At 34.9% G+C, this 27,959-nt stretch overlaps 6 protein-coding genes and 1 pseudogene across 7 annotated transcripts in view; 4 read left to right on the top strand and 3 right to left on the bottom strand.

Moving 5' to 3' along the window:
• Positions 1-516: 516 nt before the first annotated feature.
• LOC143531480 (uncharacterized) lies at positions 517-1,318 on the bottom strand. The gene has a single exon (XM_077026767.1). The coding sequence runs from the start codon at positions 1,254-1,256 to the stop codon at positions 573-575; it is 684 nt and encodes a 227-aa protein (XP_076882882.1). The 5' UTR covers positions 1,257-1,318; the 3' UTR covers positions 517-572.
• Positions 1,319-2,410: 1,092 nt separating this feature from the next.
• LOC143531542 (putative aldo-keto reductase 3) lies at positions 2,411-4,571 on the top strand. Its single transcript, XM_077026817.1, has 4 exons — positions 2,411-2,617; positions 2,908-3,111; positions 3,899-4,174; positions 4,239-4,571. Exons 1-4 carry the CDS (start codon positions 2,411-2,413, stop codon positions 4,569-4,571), a joined length of 1,020 nt encoding a protein of 339 aa, XP_076882932.1.
• Positions 4,572-10,051: 5,480 nt separating this feature from the next.
• Positions 10,052-27,959, top strand: part of LOC143531540 (putative aldo-keto reductase 5) — a 207,848-nt gene continuing 189,940 nt past the window's right edge. Inside the window, exons 1-4 of one of the 2 annotated variants that reach the window (XM_077026814.1) lie at positions 10,052-10,318; positions 11,026-11,229; positions 12,002-12,277; positions 12,360-12,812. In XM_077026814.1, the coding sequence (XP_076882929.1) occupies positions 10,097-10,318; positions 11,026-11,229; positions 12,002-12,277; positions 12,360-12,704 (1,047 nt within the window). In that variant the 5' untranslated portion in view covers positions 10,052-10,096 and the 3' untranslated portion in view covers positions 12,705-12,812. Of the gene's footprint in view, positions 10,319-11,025; positions 11,230-12,001; positions 12,278-12,359; positions 12,813-27,959 lie in introns of those variants that run through there. The other variant, XM_077026815.1, reaches the window with a different exon arrangement.
• On the top strand, positions 13,915-16,178 carry LOC143531541 (auxin-induced protein PCNT115-like). The gene is made up of 5 exons (XM_077026816.1): positions 13,915-14,285; positions 14,769-14,981; positions 15,086-15,258; positions 15,601-15,703; positions 15,771-16,178. The coding sequence occupies exons 1-5, from the start codon at positions 14,073-14,075 to the stop codon at positions 16,104-16,106; spliced, it is 1,038 nt and encodes a 345-aa protein (XP_076882931.1). The 5' UTR covers positions 13,915-14,072; the 3' UTR covers positions 16,107-16,178.
• On the bottom strand, positions 16,580-18,837 carry LOC143531464 (putative aldo-keto reductase 4). Its single transcript, XM_077026754.1, has 5 exons — positions 18,577-18,837; positions 17,703-17,900; positions 17,142-17,314; positions 16,944-17,046; positions 16,580-16,855 (listed from the first exon to the last, which is right to left on the bottom strand). The coding sequence occupies exons 1-5, from the start codon at positions 18,787-18,789 to the stop codon at positions 16,580-16,582; spliced, it is 963 nt and encodes a 320-aa protein (XP_076882869.1). The 5' UTR covers positions 18,790-18,837.
• LOC143531547 (oil body-associated protein 1A-like) lies at positions 21,067-23,371 on the top strand (annotated as a pseudogene).
• On the bottom strand, positions 23,427-27,687 carry LOC143531536 (uncharacterized). The gene is made up of 10 exons (XM_077026810.1): positions 27,424-27,687; positions 26,316-26,475; positions 25,344-25,405; positions 25,100-25,259; positions 24,893-25,013; positions 24,688-24,769; positions 24,508-24,608; positions 24,330-24,408; positions 24,198-24,248; positions 23,427-23,639 (listed from the first exon to the last, which is right to left on the bottom strand). Exons 1-10 carry the CDS (start codon positions 27,685-27,687, stop codon positions 23,556-23,558), a joined length of 1,164 nt encoding a protein of 387 aa, XP_076882925.1. The 3' UTR covers positions 23,427-23,555.

Below are 27,959 nucleotides of genomic sequence, written 5' to 3' on the forward strand. Positions count from 1 at the left end.
TTTTTATTTTATTGTGCCTTAATCTTCTCTTGCCCAGTTATAAACACTATTTTATGTTTGCTTCTGGTATGTAATTTGGCACACTAATTTGTAACAAGTTTTCAGGTTATTAAAAAAGCAAATACGCATGCCGTTCCTTATGCCCATGGGAACGCCAGTACGAGTTCTGGTGTCGAGAATTAATGAAGTGGAAGTTGTGAAGTTGACAGGAGGTTTTGGTTGTTTTGTGCTTTAATATTTTGTGACTTTATTGGATGTTTCTCGCGCGTTGGGTTTTAGGAATTGATATTTTGTTTGATGGTACATTTTCTCAAGTTTATAGGGTGTAAAGATGCATGTCCGTGTAACTAGTCGAAACAGATTCGGGTTAAAACAAGTCGTTTTGGAAAGAAAAAAAAAAGATCAATTTGGTATGGGTTAAAACAATATAAGAACTTTTGATTGTTTTGTACTCATAAGTTTCCGGATTCATTTTAAATATATGATACATCCTACAAATGTATGCATAAGTTTCTGGATTCATTTTCATAATCATTACTAATTACACATTTGATATTTCAAAACGTACACATCTAAGCTCGTTTATGGAGTTGTTCTTGCAGTTCTTCTATAATCTTGTTGAGTCTTTCATTTTCTTCTTGAAGCAACTCAAACTGACACAATATACTCGTTATTTGCAATTCAATGGCCGCGTCACTCAGCTCAAAAACGCTCTCAACAACCCTCAAAACCCGCCACAAACTCACCACAACAATCAACCCGACCCCAACTCGTTCCATCAAAATTTCAGACAACAATGCACCAATCAAAACCACACCATCAGCAACCAACCCGGGGCGTTTGAAAAACGAACTCCCACACCCTATAACTAGTGCCACACTTTTGGTAGCAAAAATAACCAAGATTCCAATTCCTATCCAATGGTACCAAACATCTACGGTCTTGCTAATTCTGTTCCTTGTGGGACAAGAAACGATGGTTCTTGAGAGTTCAAGAACTACCATAACTAGATCAACGACGAGTAACACAATGGCTATAATATGAATCAGGGTCGATTCTAGGAAATGTGTTAAGTGGTTTCTCCAAGGAGGTTTGTTGTTGGATGTTTGTTTGGTTGATCCGGAGAAAAACTCCCATTTTTGCCTTCTTTTGCAAGATTTGATTAGATTTTGGATGGATACGTTGATCGATTCGGTTGATATTACAGCCGTCGGGGGCGGTTCGGGTTGGTGGTGTTGGATTTGAGATGAATCCATGGGTGGAAATATGTGTGTGACAATGGTGGTGAATGGTAGGTTGTTATTTGTATGGAAAGTATGATATAAAGGTTCATTGGAAGGCAAGTTAATTCAAGTTTTAAGCTTTTTATTGGTCATGAGATTGGGCTTTGAAGTTAAGTTGAGAACTTGTTGTCATCTGGATGAAAATCACATCTACTAACTTGTTAGATAACTTCTAATTCTCTGAATAAATCTAACATGAACCTTATATAATAAACAATTAATTATATGCATATTCTTTACTGTTTTTTACTGTTTGATAAAGCTTGCGTGCATTTATTTAGATAAATAAAGTAATCATATAATAACTAAATTTATATTATATTATTATTTATAAAATAGTATATTAAAAAAATTAGTTGTACATGGAAAAGTATTTGACTATTTGTATAATGATTTAAGTTTGAGTAGAGCTCGAGTTCTCTTAAACTAAATGAGTCAACCTCAAGTTTAGACGAATTGGTTATATGATCGACTCGACTCGACTTGTTTATAGGGTGTAAGTGAGCTAAGCCTAAGCTCGTTAAGGCTCAAACTTGACTTGAGCTCAACTCATTTATTAGTCGTTAATTATTTAATTACTTTGTTATATATTTTTATAATTATTTAGGTATATATTTATAATTATAACTTTTATGAATAATACAATATATATTACTTAATTATTTTACTTATAACTTATGCATAATAGTGGTTATTATATAAATATATTAAATATAAATTATATAAATAAAACGCCCGTTTAGACTCACGAGCCAGCTTAAGCTCGATATATGAATTTGGGGCTCGAGCTCATTTATTAAATGAGCCTCAGTAAAAGCTTAAGCTCGAGCTTGAACTCAGTTAATTAAGCTAGGCTTGATCTAAGGTTTTAACTGGTCGACCTTAATGCTCATGCTCGTTTACATATGCTCGTTTACATCCCTACTTGTTCACACTAAAACATGTGAAAGTATATATTCTCATTTTAATAAAAAAATACTTATTGAAGATTGGATCCTGCATGAGTTGGATTGATTGAAGATGCTCAAAGCATATGTTAACAACGAATATTTTATGATTTCATTTGTCTTCTTTACATTATTATTTATCAACCTTAACTAATTAACTCTTAACATCAACATACAACAATGGTGCCTAAAGTGAAACTAGGTTCACAAGGTCTAGAGGTTTCAGCACAGGGTTTGGGTTGTGCGAGTATGTCCGGTAACTACGGACTTCCCAAACCCGAACCCGACATGATCAAGCTCATCCACCATGCCATTGACTCAGGCGTCACGTTTCTTGACACCTCTGACGTGTACGGCCGTAACGCCAATGAAATCCTCATTGGCAAGGTCAGTATACTAATTTAATGAATTATCCTAAGGTTTCCTAATTTGAAAATCTGAAGCAAAAATGAAATGTACAGTAATTTAAAAAAAATAAAAATTTCAAACAACCAGTTTTGACACGAAGCCTGTTACGATCCGAGCCTGTTTTGGCCCGTACCGACCCAAGCTATATCAACCTTTTTTTGTATCAGCCCGTTTCGTCACTAACCCGTTATGGCGCGAACCTGCCCGACCCGTTTGCCACTCCTAGTTTCTTAATTTGGTTTAAATTTGGGGATGTGAAATGTATGCAGGCTTTGAAAGAAAAAGGAGTGAGGGACAAAGTTCAAATAGCTACAAAATTTGGAGTACAATGGATCGATGGAAAGCTGGACGCGTGTGGTGATCCGGCATATGTTCGATCATGTTGTGAAGCTAGCTTGAAGAGACTTGATATTGATTACATTGATCTTTACTATGTTCATCGGATTGAGATCCGAGTTCCTATTGAAATCACGGTTCATTTCTCTTGTTTTTTTTGTCTGTTATAATTTCGCCTAAATTCATTATTTTCTGCGAAACTGTTTTCCCGCCCGAAAATTTTAATCCCAAATGGCAAAACTGAATAACCAAAACCGAACAGTTTTTACAAACTCAAAAACTGATATTTGAGTTTTTGGTTTGGTTTTACCCCAAAACCGAACCGAGCTGATCCTTGCACACCCCTAGCTTGAACATCAAGACAAACTGTTTTGATTGGTGTACTTGTTACTTTGTTACAGGGGTGTGCATGAAACCTGAAATAACCAAAATAACCGACATAATTGAACCCAATTCAAAAAGACTGTTTGGTTTATGTTTTTCCAAAAAAAAACTGAATTTTCAGTTCGGTTTCAGTTTTGCACGTACCCAAAAAAACCCAACAGAACATGTAAAAAAATAAAAATAAAATTAAAAGATTAAAAAAAACTCAGTTTTTGTTACTACATTTATGGATTATCATTTTTATTTTAGAATACTATATAATTAATAAATAAAAAATGGTGTAGTCTAAAAGTTGTAGGTCCAGACATGTATTAATAAAATTTTTGGTCCAAATTTTATTATGTTTACCATTTTTATCTGTCAAGAAATTGAAGTCCAAATGACAACCAAAAAACTGAAACCTAACGGAACGCATCATGAAAACCGAAAGCCAAAAAATATTATCTTTTATTTGAACCCCGAAAACGGTCCAACTTGTTAGTATGGCAAAAATTGTTTAATTGAGCTGCTCTTAATAAGCACTTGTATATGTGATTGAAGATGGGAGAAGTAAAGAAACTGGTTGAGGAAGGGAAAGTGAAGTATGTAGGATTATCAGAAGCATGCGCTTCGACAATCCGAAGGGCGCATGCTGTTCATCTGATAACCGCAGTACAGAACGAGTGGTCTTTATGGTCTAGAGATTTAGAAGATGAAATTGTTCCTACTTGCAGAGAACTTGGTATTGGGATTGTTCCTTACAGTCCTATTGGTAGAGGGTTCTTGGCTTCGGGTCCAAAGTTGGTCGAAAGCTTAATCGACGGTGACTCAAGGAAGGTATGATGTGTTATTTGTATTTACGTTATTAATGGAACTTAAGCTTAACTCAAACTTATTGCAGATTATGCCAAGGTTTCAGAATGTGGACCACAATAAGATTGTATTTGAGCGAGTGAACGAGATGGTTACAAGGAAAAGGTGCACTGCGGCTCAACTAGCGTTAGCATGGGTGCACCACCAAGGAACCGATGTGGTTCCAATACCAGGGACCACAAAGCTTGAAAACTTTAACCAAAACGTTGAGGCGTTGTCTGTTAAGCTAACGCCCGAGGAGATGACAGAACTTGAGTCGTTTGCTTCAAGTGATGTCGTGAAGGGGGAAAGGCACGCGTTCATGCAATATACGTGGATAAATTCGGATACTCCTTCGTTGTCGTCTTGGAAAAGTAGTTAATTTGTTTGTAGTACCATAGTTATGTTAGGTTTGATGTTGTTAACCAAGCTTAAAAGATTGTGACTTTGTTGGATGTTTCTGGTGTGTTAAGTTTTAGCATATGTTGAATTCTCGGTGTTATTATTATATAATATAATCACAAAGTTTGGTGCCGCAAAGTCCCGACTGGGCAACTTTGCGGCACCTGATTGGTCCTTTCAAGTTTGTTTTAGTTTAGGTCCGTAACAAATGTAACGAAAAACGGCCGAACACTCATTGGTTCTTTTTGGTATCGGAACACTCAGTTTTAGTTTCAGTCTGTAACAAACATAACGAAACTGACCAAATGTCAATTTTGTTTTGTTTTAGTTTCAGTACTGTAAAAAACGTAGCTAAAACCGAACGAATGCCGATTTTGTTTTTTTTAGTTCCGATACCGTAATGAACGTGGCAGAAACCAACCGAATTTGCGTAGACTCACCGTCTCAACTCCCGAGATTGATAACAATAGGGTTTTACCAACGACCGAGTTTTACCGGCTGATGCCACTTCGTCCACCTCAAATTTTATTATTTTTTTGTTTTTATTTTGGCTTTAGTTCCGTACAATAACACACGTGACTAAAACTGACCGATTTCGTGTTGACTTACCGCCTCAACCCTTGCGACCGATAACGCTTGGGTTTTACCATTCCCGGGTTTTACCAACCTGCCCCGGCGCGTTGCGCCGGACAAAACTCTAGTTCATTATAATTCAAGTAGGCTAATTATTCTATTGCAAGTTATGTGCTAAGTAATTGATACTGTGTGCATGGTGTAATATATATTTTTATTTTTTATCTACTAACATCAAGCTCTTTTTTATAGGATAACTTGAAATTGGCAAGTATTATAAAATTCTTTAAATTTAAAAATTAAATAAGCATTTGAAACAATATGGTCAATATGCAAACTAAAATGACATGGAACCACCATTCACAAGACAAGTTATTACAGATGGTGTTACAACTTAAAAGAGACCATAATTTATTTTCATACCAAAAGGGGATAGCGACGCAGCTTGTTGCTCGCTTACTCATTATCCAGATGTAGCTCGGTTTGTGTTATATATAAATTTAAATATAAAAAAAATAAAAATTAAAACTAAAGTTGTACATTAGTTGGGCAAAATTTCTTTAATATAAGACCTTTGAATGTTTCCCAACTTAAGTTGTACATTACTTCTCTCCCTTTGCTCATCAACATAGTATTCCACCACTCATGCGCCTCTCCTTTGAACATTAAGGCGGAATACTGAATCTTCTCTTTATCAGTACACTTACTTGGTATTACTATTGTTTCCATCTCCTCAAGCCACCTCACGGTTGTGATGGCTCCTTTATCTCCGTGAAACTCCTTTGATCCATAATACTTGAAGTCTTTAAACGAACATCCACCAATTTTGAGTTTCTTTTGTTTCTTTCGTTTCTTATTCTTTGGATTATTATTAGCTGTAGAGCTATCATAAGTTTCTTCTTTTCTCGAATGAACAGATTTACTTCGACTTCTCTCATTATATTTTGGTTGACTTTGACTCATTGAAAAGTCATTCATAGCTTCCTTAATCATCTTTTGAATTCCGATTTTATATTGAGCGGGAATTTCATTATCTTTATTGTTAACATTTCTTCATTTTCATTTTTTTTGGAGGACTGTTGTGAGAGTTTGCACTTTCTTCTCTTGACATACTACAATAAAATTTTAAATGATAAGTCCAATATTCGAAGAATTCAAAACTTATCTTTTATTCATCTTATTATAGTTTACAAGAGTGCATTTTATTCGCTACAATTATTTTCTCTACTAAGGTTCTACTTTTTCCAGCGAATGACTAATTTCTTGATCTTACTATCTTTCTTGATAGTCTCCTTTTCTTTCACCTCTATCTCTTTCATTATTACTTCCTTTTGGATGTGAGGACAATATCCCTTTCCGTGAGAATATTCATCCGGATAGGTCATTACTTCTTTTTCCTTTGGCATCATTGGTTTCTTGGATCTACTTGATCCTGCTCCATATGTGTTTGGAATTATCTGGGCTAGCTGAATGTCAGAATCATATGAATCCGAATCTTCCTCCATTTTTGTTTGTCATGTACTTTCATCGCTAGATATAGGAATTGGGAGAAAAGACGTTCCCATAAATCCTTTTCCTTTACCAGATCGAAGCTTAACGGATTCTTCGCTAGATTGACAATCGGACATCTGCGCGAGGTTTAATTTTTGGGATAGGTAGACGTTCCTATCTTATTTGTTATATCTTATCCGTATTTAGTTTTGAATGATTTCTAGATACTTTTCAACTAAGTATCTATGTTGCTTGAATCAAAATCAATATAATAAGTTTTCAAAACTTATCCTTAATCAAAGCCTAGGTATAATCAAATACCTAATTCGCTAAGATTGATGGCTCTGATACCAACCTGTCACACCCCGACTTTAGGGCCTAGGCGTGTGACCAATAGTTGGTACCTGTTTTGTAAATAAATCAGAGTTGCGGGTTTTATTTCAGCAGAAGTCTTTAATAAAATATTATTACTTTGAAAACTTATTAAAAAGTCGGGTTTAAATACCCGTTCATCGTTTACAATACATTTCTTTATAAAACGTAACTTTTTGTAATATTTTTAAATAAAATATTTGAGCCATCAGATAGCATCTAATGACTATAACTTCAATCTTCTATTCCTTCTTGCTTGTCTGTTCTAACCTTTCTTGTTTCCCTGTAACATGGGTGGGAAAATACGCCAGCACAAAGCTGGTGAATAACGCTGACTCTAAAATTTCTTTTCAATACCTTTGTGAAACCAACAAAAATACCTTTGTGACTACTTATTAGGCACCCAACTAAATTGGGATCAAATTACCCTAAGTACCATGTACAATTAATTATATACACAATATCATTTCTCTGAACAGTCCCGTAGACCTTCAGAGGCATGTTGATGATATGCATGCCTCGGGGAAATGCCGAGTCACCATGTATGTTTGGATCCAGACACATGTATACTCTTAATCAGAGTGTCAGTTTCTTATTATTGTACACAAAGTTTTTAAGGATTCGTAAATCCTAAGCAAACATTCAGACTCATTATAAAAGGTTTGGGGCGTATTCACCTTGTCGTTTTGGGATCGGCTTCAACACCGTCTGAGGGTCTTTCCCTTGCCATCTCGCACCTATAGTACGAGTATAGCCTTCTCCTTTTGGATCAGCTTCAATACACTGTCCGAGGGTCTTTCCCTATTCTTTGTTATCTCGCACCTATAGTACGAGTATAACTTTTATATAAATAACTAGATCAACGATCTAGCTTCAAACCTTTAGTCTGTTTTGTATGGCTTTAACTTTGATAAAATCATTTGTTTATTCAAAACATTTGGACCTTTAGTCCCTTTGTTTGTTTATCATTTACACACGATGTTTCTTCTTCAAGAAGAAACATTACTTTATAATATTATATTTCTTAACAATAAAGAAATACTTATTTATCTATATCCTTGAATAAACTTGCTTTACGTTTCTTAATCAAGAAGAAACTATATTTTAACTATAACATTTGCTTAAGGAAAGTTATTTTATTCTTAATAGTAATCAAGGTTCGGGCTATAACTTCGACTATGGTCTAAGCCATTTATAATATAATAATAACTTAGGCAGAACCCCTTACCTCGCACGGGTATTCGAAGTTAGATATTCCTAAGTTTATACGGGTAGCACTTCTACTATATACGCACATTTATCGAGACGTTCTTGATTAACTCTTCTTGGCACGCAAATCAAGGCAACGTTCGGGTGTCGCCGGGTTGTGCACGTACTTCGAGACGGAATATCGGGTTTCTTGAGTGGCACGCACTTCGATGAAATACCGGGTATTTGGCACGGATTACGATGTGTTGATTGTCGGGTCGGTGGCACGCAAAACGCAAACCGAGGTAGAGAGAGTAAATTCTAGAGAGAGAGAGTAGGAATGTGTGTATGAGAAATGCCGTGAGCCTCCCTATTTATAGCCAAAATTGGATCCTATCGCGATACGCGATAGGTCCTATTTTTCCCGGCATCGCGTAGCGCGATGACTCCTCTCCTGAGATCACGCCACGTGGCCTGACACGTCTGCCACGTGTCACCACGTGGTCTGACACGTCTTGCCACGTGTCATGCCGGGCTGCCACGTGTCACCAGAGTGTGACACGTGTTGATACGTCATCACGGCCATCGCGATACGCGATGGCCGTCTCCTTGGACTCATCGCGTAGCGCGATGGGTTCCTGGATATTATTTTTTACTTTTAGTCCTTCATCTTTTGTAGCTTGTCATTTCTAGTCTAATTCTCGTTGTCCAAAAGCGAAGTGCAAAGTGCGCCATCCAAGCGCCACATTGCGCCTAAACGCCCATCGCCATCGCCATCGCCATCGTCCGAGCGTGTGCGCGTGCGCTTCGAGCACCCTCCGCTAGGACCATTTGGTGCATGATATTCATAAAAGAATATAACTATGGAAATTCTCTTCCTTATAAAGAGCTTCCATTTCTTTACCACTTTCCATGTGGGATGGATTTCATCTTCCTTATTTATACCTTGGTGTAAGGCTTCCACTTTCTTACATTTTCCAATGTAGGATGGAATTTCTTTCATGTAAGTAAACTTAACTTAAGAAATATTTTATTTCCTTATTTTTCTTATAATTCCTTATTTAATATTTTCTCTTGACTTATCTAGATATTATTTTTGATTCCTCAACTTTCCTAAGTCGTCAAATTTGGATCGAAATTTTGGGGATATTACAATGAGCATGTCTATAAACTTTAATCGGACTCGTTCATTGTTTATTAATTATTTTATTAATGATTTTATATTCTCATTTTGATGGGGTGGTAAGATGGTTAGGATTCAATTCTTGTGGTGTTAACATTTAGTCATTAAAAGAAATTATAAAAATTACATAAATAACAGACTTGTTTAAAACCATGAGCTAATGAAGTCACTTGAGCTTGACAAATGAAGCTTAGAGTCTAACCCATTTTTTAATTTTTAAACGAGAACTTATTTTTCAGATTTAAACTCATTTACGTTCAATTCAACTTAAGTTTTTTAACGAAACAAAAAACAAATTGGCTTGTTAATAGGCCTGTAAACGAACAGAACACCCGTGAATTGTTCGTGAACCATACGCTAGGAAGTTCGTTAATTTAATAAACGAACAAATAATTTGTGTTCGTTTAATTAAACGAACGAACATGAACACATGTTTCATTCACTCACATATATTCGTAAAAATTTGTTTATGTTTGTGTTCGATTAAGTATGCGTGTTCGTTCGGTTTAAAGACATAATTGTTAACATATTCGATTCAGCCAACACGTCATGGCATAGCAAATCTATGTCAGTGACGTCATGAGTGACTTCATCATCAGCTTCCATTTTTCTTCAGTCAGTATCACACTGACACTCAAGCATTCTTCTATCTATATCACCAGACAATAATAATAATAATAATAATAATAATAATAATAATGGCTTGTTCATCAGTGGTGCCACAAGTGAAGCTGGGTTCACAAGGTCTAGTGGTTTCACAACAGGGTTTGGGTTGTATGGGTATGACCGGTAACTACGGACTACCCAAACCCGAACCCGACATGATCAAGCTCATCCACCATGCTATTGACTCCGGTGTCACGTTTCTTGACACGTCTGACGTGTACGGTCCTCACATCAATGAAATACTCGTTGGCAAGGTACTGATTATTATCATTATTATCAATCGATCGGATTAGTTACTTTGATTTTGATTTCAATTTTGTTTTTTTTTTATTTCAATTTGGGTTTTTTTTACTTATTATTTTGATTTCAATTTTGGTTTTTTTTTTTATTTCAATTTGGGTTTTTTTATTTATTATTTTTATTTCAATTTTGGGGTTTTTTTTGTTTTGATTTCAGTTTGTTTTTTTTATTTCAATTTGGGTTTTTTTTTTCTTGTTTTGATTTCAGTTTTGGGTTTTTTTTAATTAATTTTGATTTTAGTGTAGGGGTTTATTATTATTATTATTATTGTAATTTAGTGAGTTTTTTATTATTTTGATTTCTGTTTAGGGATTTTTTTTATTATTTTGATTTCAATTCAGAGTTTTTTTTATGTTGATTTCAATTTAGGTTTTTTTTTTCTAATTTTGATTTCAATTTAGGGGGTTTTTTTATTAGTTTGATTTCAATTCAGGGCTTTGAATTTTTTAATTTCAATTTTAGTTTTTTTTTATTATTTGATATGAAATATTGCCTTTCTATTAATATATTGATTTAAATTTAGATGTTTTTTTTTATTTTGATTTCAATTTAGGTATATTTTTTTAACTGCTTTGATTTCAATTTAGGATTATTTTGTATTTTGATTTCAGTTTAGGCTTATTTTTTATTATTTTTGATTTTTAGTTTTGGGTTTTTGCAGGCTCTGAAACAAGGAGGACTCAGAGATAAAGTTCAAATTGCTACGAAATTTGGAATCCGACGGGTGGATGGAAAGACAGAGGCGTGTGGTGATCCAGCGTATGTTCGATCATGTTGTGAAGCTAGCTTGAAGAGACTTGATATTGACTGCATTGATCTGTACTATGTTCATCGGATTGATATTCGAGTCCCAATCGAAGTCACGGTTAGCCTTTCTTGCTTTTCTGTGTGTTCTAATTTTTGCAAAACTGCAACTAATTCGATTCCGTGAAATAGCGCTAAAACGAACCGAACAGTTTGAACTGCAGGAGGTTCATTTTTGTTCGTTTGTATAAAAATGAACGACATGAACAAGGAATTTTATTTGAATAACTAAGTGAACGAACCCGAACAGAGGCTATGCTCGTTCAGTTGTGTTCATGAATGTTCGATAATGTATTCCGTTTACAGTGGACACTGACCACTGTCGATTAGTTAAATCAAATAAAACACCATTTGTGTTTTACTTGTATTCGTTCGTTTATGTTCATGAACCATTCACGAACAAGAATTTCGTTCGGTTAGAAGTTCGTGAACCGTTCGCTTGTCCGAAAAAGTTTAACGAACGAACATAAACAAGACCCTTCCATTCGGTTCGTTTACAGCCTTATGTAGAAACATCAAGTACTTATAAAAAGATAACATGGTTGAGACTTGAAACCAAACATTTTAGGCTCAAATGTGTAATAATAAAACTTTTAGGCCCGAAAGACAAAGCCAGAAAACGTCGAACACATTGTGAAAACCGAAACGGAGCGGTTTTCAAAACCCCAAAAGCTGAATCTTTGGGTTGAGCCCAAAACCAACCCAAACCGACTGATGTACATCGTACTTGTTACTTTCGTTTTTTTTGAAATTTCAATCGTGTATGAAAGAAATTGTGAGATTAAGTTGTTCTATATTATTATTATTAACATTTATATATATATAATTGAAAGATGGGAGAATTGAAGAAACTGGTTGAGGAAGGGAAAGTGAAGTATATAGGATTATCAGAAGCATGTGCTTCGACAATCCGACGGGCGCATGCTGTTCTTCCGATAACCGCAGTACAAAATGAGTGGTCTTTATGGTCTAGAGATTTAGAAGATGAAATTGTTCCTACTTGTAGAGAACTTGGTATTGGGATTGTTCCTTACAGTCCTATTGGCAGGGGATTCCTAGCTGTCGGCCCGTCATTGGCTGAAAACTTGATAGAAGGTGACACCAGGAAGGTATGCATATTTCTAAAGAAAAAATAATTTTGTATTTTTAGAAATGGAAGCTTAAGTTTAAGTTTTTCATTGCATTTTGCAGATAATGCCAAGGTTTCATAATATGGATCACAACAAGACTATATTTGAACGAGTGAACGAGATGGCTACAAGGAAAGGGTGCACCGCAGCTCAGCTAGCCTTAGCCTGGGTGCACCACCAAGGAGCCGACGTGGTTCCAATACCAGGGACCACGAAGCTTGAAAACTTTAACCAAAACATTGGGGCGTTATCAGTAAAGCTAACACCAGATGAGATGGCAGAACTTGAATCGTTCGCTTCAAGTGAAAATGTAAAAGGGGAAAGACATGGTCTCATGCAACTGACGTGGATAAATTCGGAGACTCCCCCATTGTCGTCTTGGAAAGGTAATGTAGAACTTGTTTAAAATTAAGCTTCACGAAACAGGTTCAGGCCAGACAAAAACGTGTTGTTTTAAAAGAGCATCGATCACTTTTGCGAGGCGTGTTTAATATGTTTAGAGACTTCTCTAACAAAATTTTCATTATGTTGCTTTGGATGGCATGGTATGTTATGTTTAAGATCATGCATCTTCTAATAAAACTTGTATGTTTGTTTTTAGTGTCTTAGAAGTAAATTTTACAAATAGAACAATTGTTTAAATTTCTTATATTTTATAAAGTTAAGCTTTGTATAATTTTTTCATAAGACCAATATATACTTTCATTTCGAGAAAAAAAACTAACGGGTTTGATTGCAAAAAGAAAAAGTTGGGACATTTGGTCTCTAATGCATCATAAAATACATTGCATGCCTTTAGATGCTCATTTTACTTTAAGGACATCCGATAAAATTAGAACGATAAAGAGGTGCTCATTTACAGTTCTCATTATCATCCGTTATTTTTTGAAAAACGAAAATATATAATATAGCTAACTTAGAAACGTGTATTACATGGTGTATAAAATATCAATACATAAAAGTATTAAATGTTTATATACATCTTATAGATGAAAAATGTATGTAATACATGTACTAACGATTTTCCAAAAATATGTAAAAGTTAATGTATAATTAGGTTCCGAAAATACATTGATTATTATGTAATGTAATTTGACTTAATTCTATTACTATTTGATTGAAAACAAAAATTACATAACTACATTTTATTTTTTTGTAAATAATGAATAGTTTAATATATATATATATATATATATGTGTGTGTGTGTGTGTGTGTGTATGTGTGTCTGTGTGTGTGTGTGTGTGTGTGTGTGTATATATGTTGGGTTTAGATCAAATACAAATGAAATTAGCGTGCTGAACGTGAGAATCAAATAGAGTAATTATATATACAAGTAGAGTAATTATATAATTACATCATAGAGTAATTATTATAGAGTAATTATATAATTACTCTACTTGTATATATAATTACTCTACTTGATTCTCACGTTTAGCATGTTAATTTCATTTATACGTTAACCGTCTCCTATATATGTTCTGTAATAGTAACTTTTATAAAAAATGTATTATTAAAAAAGAGATAGATATATTTAACAAGAGAAAACTAGGGGAAAAAATTGTTGAAAATAAAGAGATTAAAGAAAAATCAACTTATGCTTGTAGACGGCTGCCGCCTATATTGAATAATATTCTACTTTGCTTCCACTTACTCAACAACGACATACTTTAGGACAAGTCAACTACCTATCATATTAAAACAACACCTTACAATATATATTTTAAGTCACCTTTCAAAAACATATAATCAAACAAATATTTAACGTTTGAAAACATGTCAGGCGTGAGAAGAATCAAGCTTGGATCACAGGGGCTAGAGGTTTCATCCATTGGACTAGGATGTATGGGCATGTCTGCCGGCTACGGCCCTGCGAAACCCGAAGATGACATGATCAAACTCATCCACCATGCCATCAACTCCGGCGTCACTCACCTTGATACTTCTGACATCTACGGACCTCACACCAATGAAATCCTCGTCGGAAAGGTAATTACTAATTTTATTTAGGGGTGTACATGAATCGGCTGAGTCCCAGCTCGATCAGACTCAGGCTCAGCTTGTATATTAATTATTTATTAATTTATATGTATTTATAATTAAAAATATATTTTATAATTTTAATTTTATATATAACGTAATATATATTGTTTCGTTATTTTTATTATAATTTTATATATAACAATAATTATTACATATGTATATATATATATATATTAAATATATTATTATATAAAAGCTATATAATTAGGGAGCTCACGAGCCGGCTCAAGCTCAATAAGTGAAGCTGGGGCCATAGGCTCGTTTACTAAACAAGTTTTTTTAGGCTCGGGCTCATTTAAGCTGATCACCTTATCAGCGTTTTTACAAGCTGATCACAGGTAGCTCGCGAACGGCTTGACTCGTTTACACCCCTAGCATTGTTGTCAAAATTCATGAGACTTGTAGCATATAAAGTGTGATTTGATATAGGCATTAAAGGGAGTGAAAAGAGAGGAGGTTCAAGTAGCTACTAAATTCGGGGTCAAATTTGGGGAGGGTGAGCATGCGCTTAAGGCGGAAATTCATGGTGAACCGGAGTACGTTAGAGCTTGTTGTGAAGCGAGCTTGAAGCGGCTTGATGTTGATTACATTGATCTTTACTATGTTCATCGCATCGATACAGAAGTCCCTATAGAAATCACAGTAAGTTTATCTTCATTTCTTTTTATATTATAGTTCGCTCTTATTCGGTTATGATTTATAAAAATACAAAGATTATTAAATAATGCCTGGCTATATATATATAGATGGGAGAATTAAAGAAACTGGTTGAAGAGGGTAAAATAAGACACATTGGTCTATCTGAGGCTGGTCCTGCGACTATTAGAAGGGCACACGCGGTTCATCCTATAACGGCTGTACAACTCGAGTGGTCTTTGTGGACTAGAGATGCCGAAGAAGAGGTTATTCCCACCTGCAGGTATGCCATAAGTTATTTCATAAAAGAGTATATCGTTAGTTAGTTAGTTAGTTAGTCAGTCAGTTAAGTTGTTACCGAGTTGGTTTTACTTTTGTTGATCGTTTAGTGCATGATTCTAACTAAACGTAAATATGAAGTGGCCAACGATCAGGATCGCTTAGATGCTCTAATACAATATTATAAACTTATTATAAGCTAAATCTAAGAACAAGTGAGAGATGTGTATAAGTTAACTACTTAATAAGCTAACTCTATACTCTTTAACATTAAGTAATATTATTAGAAAAGAACAAGTCATTGTAAATTTAACATTATGCTTCTATATCTTTTTTTTAACTTCAGGGATTTAGGAATTGGGATTGTTCCTTACTGTCCACTGGGTAGCGGGTTCTTTGCATCGGGTCCAAAGTTGATGGAGAAGTTGACGGATACCGACTATAGAAAGGTTTGTACTTGTACACTATTACAATTTAAGGTGACTTGTGATGTGTAAATTTTTGCATCTTTCATAGATTCTACCAAGGCTGCAAGGAGAGAATTTCGACCAAAACAAAGTTGTATTCGAGCGAGTGAGTGAAATAGCGCAAAAAAAGGGATGCACCCCGTCACAGTTGGCCTTAGCTTGGGTCCTACACCAAGGGGATGATGTAGGTCCAATCCCCGGTACAACCAAGATTGAAAACTTGAACCAGAACCTTGGAGCCCTTGCGGTTAAACTCACGCCTCAAGACATGGCTGAGCTTGAATCATTGGCTTCATTCAAGGGTGCTAGAATGCCCGAACAGATGTTAGCGCACACTTACACGAACTCAAATACTCCACCCTTGTCCTCATGGAAACCCGAGTAAGAAGATTGGCCGGCTTTTTCTATTGCGCGTTATGTTTGCATTAAGCCGAGTGAAAGCATGCCTTTAGTAATATGGTTTTGTGTTTTTGTCATGATGAAATTTGATGTGTCTTGTGTGTTTCAATTTGTTATGTGTTTTAAGCTTCCTTAGATAACCAGAATATTGCCAAATAAAATATACTTTTGTTTATTTAGTGAAATTTTGAACAATATGTATGATTTGCTTGTAATGTATAATGTTCCAACTATATGCTAGTAACTAGTAAGTCACTTGTTCTAACTGAAAAAAAAATGTATAGATCAAACGAAGCCAACGCCTCGGAAAACAACATAGAGATTTATTAAACATCATGAATCCCTCAATAAAACATAAATCGAGGCTTATTATCATAACTCACATGCCTCCCTGATAAGGACTTTCAAAGTACATATAAACAAGATGATGTAACACAAAAGTTATAGCAAACTAACATTTTATTTAAGGTTTCCATGAAGACCCTCATCTAAAGCAATCGACTCAAGTTCTGCCATGTCAACCGGTGTTAACTTTACAGACAAAGCTCCTATGTTCTGTTCAAAGTTTTCTATTTTAGTGGTTCCTGGTATGGGAACCACATCCTTCCCCTGGTGGTGAACCCAGGCCAATGCTAATTGGCCTGTGGTGCACCCCTTGTTTGCCGCAATCTGACTAACACGCTCGAACAATGTTCTATTATGCTCAAGATTTTTGGCTTGGAACCTTGGTAGAGACTATATATAAAAAGAATACATAACCATGAGTTTGGATCCAAATTTTTCTCTTTATTGTAATATTAATTTTTATGATTCTTTAGCTTACCTGGCGGAAATCACCCTCAGGTAAGCTATCGATCACCTTGGGACCCGATGAAAGAAATCCCCGTCCTAGAGGACTATACGCGACAATCCCAATTCCGAGTTCTCTGCCAAAGTAACATATATGCAAAGGTGAATACAAAGTAACATTTAAAATATATAGGAATGGTGAATGTTGTATACATGTAGATTTATGATGAACCTGCAAGTAGGAATAATATCATGTTCAACATCTCTAGACCATAATGACCATTCAAGTTGTACAGCAGTGATTGGATGTACTGCATGGGCTCTTCTAATGGTGGTGGCTGAAGCTTCTGATAGTCCTACATATTTTATTTTGCCTTCTGCCACAAGTTTCTTCATTTCTCCCATCTTGCAAGTAATATTGCAAAAGTTTTAAGGCAATGTTCTCATAACCGGACACCCGGCCAGACATGTCTGACCAGAAACAGGCTGGTTGAGTCAACACAAACGTCTCTATTTGAACCAGCTAGTTACAAGCCGGAGCGGTGAATTTTAGAAGAGATAATATATATCTTTCGAAAATCTTATTTATTGATTCATTTACTAGTGATGACTCTATACTTTTATTTTGTTTTAGACTTCATTGCTATAAGTTTAAAGTATTTATAACGTTGTCCGGTTTTTTAAAACTTCAAAATTACATCTTCGACAAATTGGTGTGAATTAGGAGTAAGTCTATCTGTTTATGGATGTGTGAGTTTGTCGTTTAAATAAAACTAAGAGATGGATATGATACCGTGATTTCAATGGGCACACGAGTGTCAATACGGTGCTGATAATAGAGATCGATGCAATCGATCTCAAGCCTCTTTAAACTTGCTTCACAAGCTGCCCGAACATATGCCGGATCGCCACAAACTTCAAAAAAGTTCTCATGCTTAATCCCAAATTTTGTTGCTAGTTGCACCTTTTCCCTTACACCACCTTTCAAAGCCTGTTTGCAATAGTTTATTTGTGTATTAAATGGTTTAATGAATTAGCAAATTCACTAATAATACACATATTAAATCATTTTACACAATTTAATGTTGATCAGTAACTGAATTTTACTTTTACCAACCAATATATTTACTACGTGTGCAAACGTGACAAGCCGCTCTACTCAGGATCGGATTGATAAAAATTACAAAATGACCCAAGCTTTATCGAGCCCGAGCCTTAAATAAAGTTTGTTTAGTTATCGAATCTTATCTCGACCCTTGTGTGGGAAGAACAAAAAGTTTTATCAAGTCTTAATGAGCCTTATGTGTTTAAAGTTTTAACTCTCAAAGACTTCTATTTATTAATTTCACACTGCAAAGCCAAGCTCAATCCTATATATCTTTGGCTCGTTCAAGATACTGCACACAAGCTCGAGCCAAGCTTAGGCTTCTTTAAGGGTTTTTTTTTCAAGATATATGAAAATAATTAAAAATGCATACAAATTTATTAATTAGTAACAGACAACCGGGGTCAGCCACAAACCGAATTGCGACCATCTAGTCATACTGAAGATAGTCGCCGTTTTAAAATAATAATAATAATAATAATAATAATAATAATAATAATAATAATAATAATAATAGTAACAGACAAGCCGAAAAAGAAAGAGTGGTGTAAAAGAATGTGACCTTTCCGAGTAAGACTTCATTGGTTTTAGGGCCATAGACGTCGGAGGTGTCAAGAAAGGTAACTCCTGCATCAACCGCGTGGTGGATTAGGTTGATCATGTCAAGTTCGGGTTTTGGAAGACCGTAAACACTAGACATCCCCATACAACCCAAACCCTGAGCTGATACCTCCAAACCCTGTGAACCAAGTTTGATTCTTGCAACGTTTACCATCTTCTAGTTACCCTTTGATCAAATGAACCTTTTATTAATTTATTGGTTTGATTGTTTGGTATAAGGATATTGGTGATGTGGGTTATTATTAGTGAGTAAATGTTCATGATATATAGGGTGCATGGTGACGTAATAGCCTACCTATGACCATGTCAACTTGTATATTTAGTATTTTAATTCTAGTATTTTATCGATTAATAGTATAACTTAGCCGACTACTTTTATCAAGGAAATTAAACTAGCTAGTCCTTTTCTAAATGTTGTAACATCTTTTAAAAGTATTTTGATCGAGTGTTAACTAAGATCTAGTTTGTTAACTTTTGTTTCTTAAAATGTTTTGGTGCCTAAATTGTTTCGACTCGTGATAATTATTGACTGATTAGAGTCGTCATATATTTAATTTTTTTATATATAATTTAGCTAATACAAAGCGATATAAAACTATTGAATCTAAATAATATAAAATTTGAAACTTGCAATGTAGTTATTATTTAACATTAGGATAAGGAAATATATACATAGAAGTATTAGTAACGAATTAAAATGTAACAACATATTACATACTGATATAAAATTGTTTTCTAGTTTGATTGGTCAACAAAAGTTAAAGAAGGGGCCCACCCTCACAGTCGACGTGTAAAATCCTCTTGCCATGTCATAGACTTCGATTGTGACACTCCCTTGACCCTTCACACGCCGTGTGACTTAATGCATCTTTTATATACCAAGTGTTTAAAATATATCATCAATATCATCGGATTTAATAAATCTCACCATAACAAAGTTATAGTAGGATCTGAGTATGATAAGATGTAGACAACCTTACATTTACCTTATATGAACAGAAATGCTACTTTAGGTGAGACCCTCAGCTCGATAATAGTTTTGCATCAAACATTAGACATAAGGCTCATAACACTCAACCATCGAGACACCGACCAATTGGTAAATGTACCCTTGTTTTTCGACAAATCAATTAATATTTGTTGTTAGTCTTTTGTATTTGTATGTTTAAATGAGCTTGCATGGATTGTAGACTAGAAACTTGGCTTGTAGTTAATATGGAAAATGGGCTTGTTGGAGAAGTGAAGTGGAGAGATGAAGACACAACGTGTTCTATTAACGCCAAGAAGATTGTCTATCGTCTTCTCTCTCAAGATTACTAGCAGTTTTCGTTTTCATATATTTATAGAGTTTCGTCACGTTGATGATTCTTGTCTAGTTTTTTTTTATTTCCTGGATGTGTTCATTTATTTGTCACTTCATTGCATTAACGGTCTGAGTTTATTGTTCATTTAATCATCCGTTTTCTATTTCTTCATTCTTGTATTGTTCTTGAAAAGAAAAGGAAAAAAAGAAACACCATTGTGGTTTACGAATATTTAGGGGTGTGCAAGAAACCGAAAAAACCGATTCAAAACCGAACCGAAACAAAAACCGACGGTTTGGTTATATGTTTATTAAAAATCGCACTAACGGTTCGGTTTTGGTTTGCATGTAAAAAAACCGAAAAAACCGAACCAAATTCCTAATTTTTTTTTATATATTATATTAAGTAATTTATAAGAATTTAATAAATATGTAACTCCAGTATTTTTAATCGAATGTAAAATAGTATATTATTTTACAATTAACAAAATTAATTATACCTAAATTCATTATTTTTTGCCAACTTTTTTTTTTGCCTAAAATTTTCAAGCTCAAATGACAAAAACCGAAACCAAAACGAAAACTGAAAAAACCGAAACCGAACGGTTTCAAAAACTCCAAAAACCGAAGTTTTGATTTTCGGTTTGGTTTTAGCCAAAAACCACACCGAACCGCACCACGCACACCCCTACGAATACTAATACGATTTAGTGTTATGACACTAAGTTCTAAACATGTAAGTTTAAGGTTTGTGGTTTCAATTTGTTAAGTTTATGGTTTAGATAGACAATTTGGCAGATCTTGATTATATAAAGGTTTGCATGCACCTACACAATATTATGATTTTAAGTGAATATGATGTGTTACGTATTACTCCGTACTACATTTTCTTCTATCATGTTATTTTTCATCTTTCATAGATTCTACCTAGGCTACAAGGAAAGAACTTTGACCAAATCAAAGTTGTATTCGAGCGAGTGAGTAAATAAAAAAATGTTATTAAAGCTTATTGAAGCTAAATAATGTACAATTTGAATACGTAATAGATAATTTTGTAAAATGTTAATATGAAAGAACGAAAAAACAATATTTGGATTTTGAAGCATAAATATAGCCAGTTTCCACATGTCACATTCATAGTACATTTCTCCATTAAGGAAGCAATCAAAACAGGAAAACATTTGTACTTTTATACCATTTTAGGAAACACAAGACATGTACCTTATGCAACGTTGCATTCCACCTTGTTCCACCACCACCTTCAAAACTACATAAATCAAACATCGCCATAGCTCCATTGGATCTTATTCAAAATGGAACCCGTTCACACATCGGTCCTTCCTGACGTTCCCGGAGAAAAGACCAAAATGACCACCTCCATGGTCGACACCGCCTCTGCCACCATCCAAGCTTTCAGTCCTACCAAAAAAACCATCAACATTTTTGCGTGTAAGTCCAAATTAATGTTTTCAGAATAGACTGGACACAAACATGTCTCCAAGATTTCGGGTTACCCTAGCGAGAACTAAAAAGAAGGCACTTATACATAAAAATAAAAAAATCTAAAAGATCAACGATAATTGTGATAATAATAAAATAACAAAGTAAGGTGGGCCCAAGATAATCCATTTATGCTATGATATTTAATTGTTTAAGTTTAGTGGGCCCGAAATAACCTAATTTGTGGATGTAGGCTCTTTGATTTCTGGTAAATATATTAAGGCTATATGTACTAGAGGGGCTACAAAATGGAGCGCTTTGTGCTATGTGACGTTCAGTCAGTAAAAAGATGGTTTTTGTTTTAGGGGTGTAATGGTGTTGTAGCCCAATATATATATATATATATATAATATTATTTCCAAACAAACAAGCCGGCGACAAAAACTAGTCGCCCATCTTGTCGCCCCCAGGGGCGGTGTTCTCGCCCCTTGTCGCCCAAAATTGTAGCCCACTACACATGTCATGATAAAACAATTGTTTACATACTTTTTTTAAATATATATGTATACTTTTTTTATATATTAGGCTCCAGGCGATCGCCGAGCCTCGCACCACCTAAGGTTGGCCTCGACTAGACATTAAACCGGTCCATTTACGGGTCACTGGTCAGACTAGATTCAAACACCGACTAAATATTATGAAAAAATAAAAATTGCATATATATCTAATACAAAGCATAATATGAAAGTATGTCATGTGTGAATTTGTAAATGTAATAAAATACGAAGACTTACATAAATTGAATGCGTATTGATAATTTTGTTAATTAATGATTTTGTTAATTAACAATGGTAAGGTTTCACTTGTATGTCGATGACATGACTCGACAAGTTGAAGCACATCACTATTGTTGCCAACTTAACGAAGAAATGCGACAATCTCTAATCTATGACCGGCCCGAGGCTGATGCTAGATTAATCGGAGTGGAGTACATAATAACCGAAGATTTGTTTTTAACATTGCCTGATTCAGAAAAACCGTTTTGGCATAGCCACGAGTATGAGGTGAAGAGCGGTGTGCTTTTCATGCCTGGTGTTCCTGGTCCAGTTGAACGTCAAGATCTCGATAAGTTGGTCAAAACTTATGGGAAGGCGATTCATTTCTGGCAAGTGGATAAAGGCGATGAATTGCCGCTTGGGTTACCGCATATTATGATGGCTCTAACACGAGATGGCCAACTATATCCTAACCTCGCTAAAGGTATCGTTACATTCGTTATCAAACAAATACTATTAAAAAATGAGTATCACTAATAGCCAGATTCACTCGTTTGATTTAAATCGAGTTCTGCCACAAATTCAGCTTGACAAGCTTTAAATGAGAAAGAGTAACGGAAAATCGTCAAAATGGAGATGTTGACCACCTTTTAGGTCAAGACAGACATTGACTTCAACCCGATTAAAAAAAGTTATTCAAGACTAGCCAATCAGAAAACGTCAAATAAGCTAAGTCAGCTAAGGAAGTAATCCTTACCGGCTAAAACCTTGTCTTCCTAGCCAGCTTAGCTTATTTGTCATTTTTTGATTGGCTGGTTTTGAATATTTTCAGTGAGCTAAAAGTCAATGTCTATTTTATCTTAAAAGGTGGTCAACATGTCTCGTCTGTATTATTAGTGAACGGTAAAACCACTTTTGCGTCATCATCTCTGCATGATATTCATCGGTTAATACAAATTTAACGCGGATCTTACATTTACGCTCGTTGATGACCACACGGATTGGTTACAGATATGGAGACTCGATATGGCGTCTCCTTCGATAAGGAAAGGGAGAAACGGGCGAACATGGAAGGACCACCCCACGGAATCCACCCAAAAGCGAATGCTGCTGGAATCGGGCTCAAGACCGTGCTACGAGAGATCGAATGCAAGCCTTCCGGTCTCCCTAATCTTGAACCAGTTTCCAGAGATAAAGCTTAAAGCTCACCATTGTAATTAAGTCTTTTGTTTTAGAATAAAGATGATGACTGTATGAATGCAACCATATTAATACATACATACATACATACATACATCAGTAAAAACAAGACAAAACAATTGTTACAGGTTTAATGTGATTTCTGTACAACAAGTAGGCAAGTGTAATAATAATTCATGTATATTAAGTGAATGTATCGACTCATGGAACACGCTCGAGCACTCTCTGTAACGCGCTTTTTATCCCGTCTTGATCAAGTGAAGTTACCAGTTGTATTTCTTGTACCTGAATAACATTTTTAGCCATGTTTTAATTTGTAACACTGCATATATGTCTACTTCTATCTGATCTAGTTCAAGTTCAAGTTCAAATATTATATTGTTATATCATATTAAAATGAAGTGTCGCCGCCAGCGCAAAGATATGTCAGGCCACGTGGCACTGTGGCAGCCCCTTAAAATGCCACGTCATCAGGTAAAATTATTTTATTTCTTGTGTTTACTCCCGATACTGTCTAGTAAATTATGTTAAAAAAAATTACCATAAGCTATAACTATACGAGTGCTAATACCATTTTGAGCATTTAATATATATTTTTGTATTATAAGCTATATGAGTGCCGTTATTATTTTTGGTATTTACTAATATTTTTTGGTTTAGTGACGCTTACTAATTTTGTTAGTGCAGGTAAGCTATACAAGTGCCGATATTGTTTTGAGCATTTACTGCTTAATTATTTGGATTTACAGTCAGTACCGTAACAAACCTAACCGATATTTTTTTGAGCGTTTACAGCTTAACTAGTTTTAAAACATTGTAGCCATAGTACATAGGCTCGCATACCTGTCTTCCGGCCCGAGCTAACAGAGTGAACTGATTTCCATTAGGTGGTGCCTGTAAACAGTGCAAGATCAAGAAACGTATAGACATGCGTTTAAAAGTCAAAAAGTCAACGACAGCGAACAAGCAACTTACATTCGACAACCAAAGTTGTAAATCCTGTGACACCACTCGTTTCTCAAATCCTTGACGGGTTATCTTTATATCAATTATGCTGGTTTAGCAAACCAAACCGATAAGTCAAAAACCATAAAATGTTCCAAGTTTAAAACCTTTGTTAATAAATGAATAAATCATGAATCTTATTATATACCCTTCTTCTCGTTGTAGCTCCTCGACTATCGTTTCAAGTCCCGGAAGTGGCACAATAACATAATCATCAGCGTTGTCTAAACCAGAACCAGCTGAACCGTCCTGCACACGATACGCTATGATCATTAGTTGAAACACGCATAGTGTTAAAATATTAATAAAACGATAAAAAAAACTATACCTGTGGAATGACTTTCTCTAAAGTTTCAAGCAGTGGATCTTCCTCTAGTTGCTTTATTGACAATGTAATTCTTGACTTATTCCTGCATATTATGAATTTCCGGTCGCATTTGTGACAAAACACGAAAAGAATCAGATTTTGAGTTGTCATACCTAATAAATAATAATAATAATAATAATAATAATAATAATAATAAAACTGTCACCTGTCGACACCGATGACTTTGACCTTCACGTCATCCCCCTCGTTCAAGATATCTCTCACGTCTTGAACCAAATCCCACGACACCTCGGACACATGTACAAGTCCAGTAAGATGATACAAACCTGCAACGAGTTCCTGATGCATCAATATAAACTACAAACTTTGACTTTGACCACATGATATATAAACTTTGACCCAAAACTTTTACCATCTGGGAACTGCAAATGAGCAAAGGCGCCATAGTCTTCAACCGACCCAACTTTTGCTTCGTAAACATTTCCTATTTTGACCGTATTCGAATACTTTGACCAAACCGCTTCTTTTTCAGAGAATATTAATTTACGTTTCTCCTCTTCTGCATGAATCACCTAACCGTTCATATTTAACATCAGTTACTGTTTTTCTTTATGTATAATAATCTGAAGTTAAGAAAAGAAAAATTATTTTGGCACCTTAACGGAAATGAGAGAACCAGTTAGCGCTTTTGCGATCTCTTGAATGCTTTTGTCTGGTTCTGCATGATTTACCATCAAGTTCGTTTATGTCCGTTCAATTAACAAGAAATGTTCTTTTCGCAGACGTTCGATAATGTATCCGTTTATGTTCGTTAATGTTTGTTCATTAAAGGTTTTTATATTTTTAATGGCGTTTAAATTTTTCATATACATTTAAGCATACTTATCAACTATAAACAAATATACACACGAGTAATATGTGATTCATTTATATGTATATTAGCATATAAAATTGTAAAAAAAAATTATAAAAAAAAACGCAAACTTGGTAGCAGGACAGAACCGTTGACACTAACCATTCTCGGTTACCCAAACAACATAAGCTAGCTGCTAGTATTGTATATTCGGTTACGTATTGTTAGGGCTATAAACAAACCGAACTGTTCGTGAATGGTTCGGGAAGAAGTTCGTTTATGCTCGTTCGTTTAACAAGAAATTTTGTTTGGTTAACGAACGAACACGAACATATACCATGGTCGTTTAATTGTGTTTGTGAACGTTCGATACTGTGTTCGTTTACATCCGTTTATGTTCGTTAATGTTTGTTCATTAAAGGTTTTTAATATTTTTAATGGCTTTTTAAATCTTATCATATACAACTAGGCATACTTATCAACTATAAAACAAATATAAACATGAGTATTATGTGATTCAGTTATATGTATATTAACATATGAAATTGTCAAAAAATAAAAATAAATAAATAAAAAATAAAAAAACAACATAAACTTGGTAGCAGGACCGAAACGTTGACACTGACCATTCTCGGTTAGCCAAACAAAATAAAACATTGTTTATGTTCACGAACCGTTCACAAACAAATTCATTTTCTTAATGAAGAAACACGAACAAGAAATTTTGTTTGTTTGTCAGATAAAAACTTAACGGAGGAACATGAGCAAGGATTACCTTTACAAGAATGTGATGGGCTCAACTGTGGAAATGGAAGAAAGCCCACAAGAGAATAGAACCGAATGAGTAAACCGCCACCATTGGATCCTTCAACTCTGCCTTGATATACAATCCCATTCTCTAAATGAGCCCTTGCTGCCTTCCAATCAGCAGATCTCTACTTCTTTGCACAAACTAAGTTTTAGATACCAACTTACTAGACAAAAATAACACTTCATATAATAATAATAATAATAACCAAAATTTTCATGTATGCACCAAAGTTGCTTAAAGTTTTCTTATTCATGTAAAGTTACTTTTTTTTAGAACGATAGACTTTTCTTTTTTGTGTTTAGGCCACCGCGCTCTTCAAATTGGAGAGCCCCGTTGCCCCAATCTGGCAAGACTGTGTTTACTTAACCGGGACTTCAGAGTTTGGCTATCATCGTTTGTCATTTGACAGTCGTTGTGCTGCCACAAGAGAATAACTCTCTGGCGTAACACAAAGTGGGACGAAAACCTGAGTGTTGCTATTTAATGATTGTTTTTTAATTTGACTTGAAATGAACAATTACGAAATAGGAAATTACTAAAATAGACATATTTGACAAAGATCTATCGAAATTGGACATAGCCAATAGAACAATGACGCATAACCCCCTTGGCACCACTAGGCATCAAACGAGGCTGCACATTATATCAAGCAAAACTGAGTTGGAAAAATCAAATTAGGACACGTGTCACAACTGGACTACGTTGGTGCCAGCTCAATTTTGTTTGATATAATGTGTAGACTCATTTGGTGCCTAGTAATGCCCAAGAGAGTTATGAGTCATTGTTCTATTGGTGATGCCTATGTTGATAAAACATGCCTATTTTGGTAATTTTCCCTTATTAGATTGGTAATTATGTAGAGACATGTTTTCACTTAATACAAACTAGTAACTGTTCATATGTGTTTTTATTTAGTTCACTTAGGCATGTAAGTGAAACCGAACGCTAGGTAAACTGTTTGGCTGGAAGTTCGTTTATTTAATAAATAAACAAACATGAACATGAACATGAACATGAAAATGAAAATTTTACACCACCAAATATTTAAAGAAAGAAAGCACTAGAGTACTACCCGAGCTTGTCTAACGACGTCTTGATCGGAGTCAATAAGATCAATGAGCTGTTGAGTCATGGTGTTCTTTGAGACCACATCCGAAACCTTATTATTATTAGGAGGTGGGTTTGGAGGAGTTAATGAGCTTCGACAAATGAATACATTATTATTATTATTATTAGAGTTCCATTTCAATGGTGAAGCATCGGTGGCGAGTAAGTGAGAGATAAAAGCGATACGAGGCGATGATGCTGCTGCTGACGTGGCGGCGGAGAGTTGCATATTCCGGTGACGGAGGAAGTGTTGTGTTTTAAAGGATATGAAGATTGAGATATACATAATATAATACCACATAACTGTTATTGTTTTGTGTTTCATGGGATAATAGGTTTGTGTCGTCGTGTCATCCTCATGCCCACAGATTGTCGTCTATCTCATCATAACTTACAAAATCCGATAATAAATTCGTTATTTGGAGTTTATTTACTTATTTTTAACTTGCCGAAGGCCGAACTGTTCATCAAAAAATTAATTGAACAAAACTGACGATTATG

This window comes from Bidens hawaiensis, unplaced genomic scaffold (genome assembly GCF_021521415.1).
Source record: "Bidens hawaiensis isolate Kalapana, Puna unplaced genomic scaffold, B.hawaiensis_p1.1 tig00009190_1, whole genome shotgun sequence".
NCBI lineage: Eukaryota > Viridiplantae > Streptophyta > Magnoliopsida > Asterales > Asteraceae > Bidens > Bidens hawaiensis.

What these genes read in the sequence shown, in the direction of transcription:
- LOC143531536 (XM_077026810.1), bottom strand. Translation starts at nt 27,687, where the DNA reads ATGCAACTCTCCGCCGCCACGTCAGCAGCAGCATCATCGCCTCGTATC. An exon ending in ACGTCGTTAGACAAGCTCGG is followed by an intron (nt 26,476 to 27,423) that starts GTAGTACTCTAG and finishes GCAAAGAAGTAG; the next exon opens with AGATCTGCTGATTGGAAGGC. An exon ending in TCATTTGCAGTTCCCAGATG is followed by an intron (nt 25,014 to 25,099) that starts GTAAAAGTTTTG and finishes AACTCGTTGCAG; the next exon opens with GTTTGTATCATCTTACTGGA.
- LOC143531541 (XM_077026816.1), top strand. Translation starts at nt 14,073, where the DNA reads ATGTCAGGCGTGAGAAGAATCAAGCTTGGATCACAGGGGCTAGAGGTT. An exon ending in ATGAAATCCTCGTCGGAAAG is followed by an intron (nt 14,286 to 14,768) that starts GTAATTACTAAT and finishes GATTTGATATAG; the next exon opens with GCATTAAAGGGAGTGAAAAG. An exon ending in CGGATACCGACTATAGAAAG is followed by an intron (nt 15,704 to 15,770) that starts GTTTGTACTTGT and finishes CATCTTTCATAG; the next exon opens with ATTCTACCAAGGCTGCAAGG.
- LOC143531464 (XM_077026754.1), bottom strand. Translation starts at nt 18,789, where the DNA reads ATGGTAAACGTTGCAAGAATCAAACTTGGTTCACAGGGTTTGGAGGTA. An exon ending in ATGAAGTCTTACTCGGAAAG is followed by an intron (nt 17,901 to 18,576) that starts GTCACATTCTTT and finishes TATTGCAAACAG; the next exon opens with GCTTTGAAAGGTGGTGTAAG. An exon ending in CTGAGGGTGATTTCCGCCAG is followed by an intron (nt 16,856 to 16,943) that starts GTAAGCTAAAGA and finishes TTTTATATATAG; the next exon opens with TCTCTACCAAGGTTCCAAGC.
- LOC143531542 (XM_077026817.1), top strand. Translation starts at nt 2,411, where the DNA reads ATGGTGCCTAAAGTGAAACTAGGTTCACAAGGTCTAGAGGTTTCAGCA. An exon ending in ATGAAATCCTCATTGGCAAG is followed by an intron (nt 2,618 to 2,907) that starts GTCAGTATACTA and finishes AAATGTATGCAG; the next exon opens with GCTTTGAAAGAAAAAGGAGT. An exon ending in TCGACGGTGACTCAAGGAAG is followed by an intron (nt 4,175 to 4,238) that starts GTATGATGTGTT and finishes AACTTATTGCAG; the next exon opens with ATTATGCCAAGGTTTCAGAA.
- LOC143531480 (XM_077026767.1), bottom strand. Translation starts at nt 1,256, where the DNA reads ATGGATTCATCTCAAATCCAACACCACCAACCCGAACCGCCCCCGACG.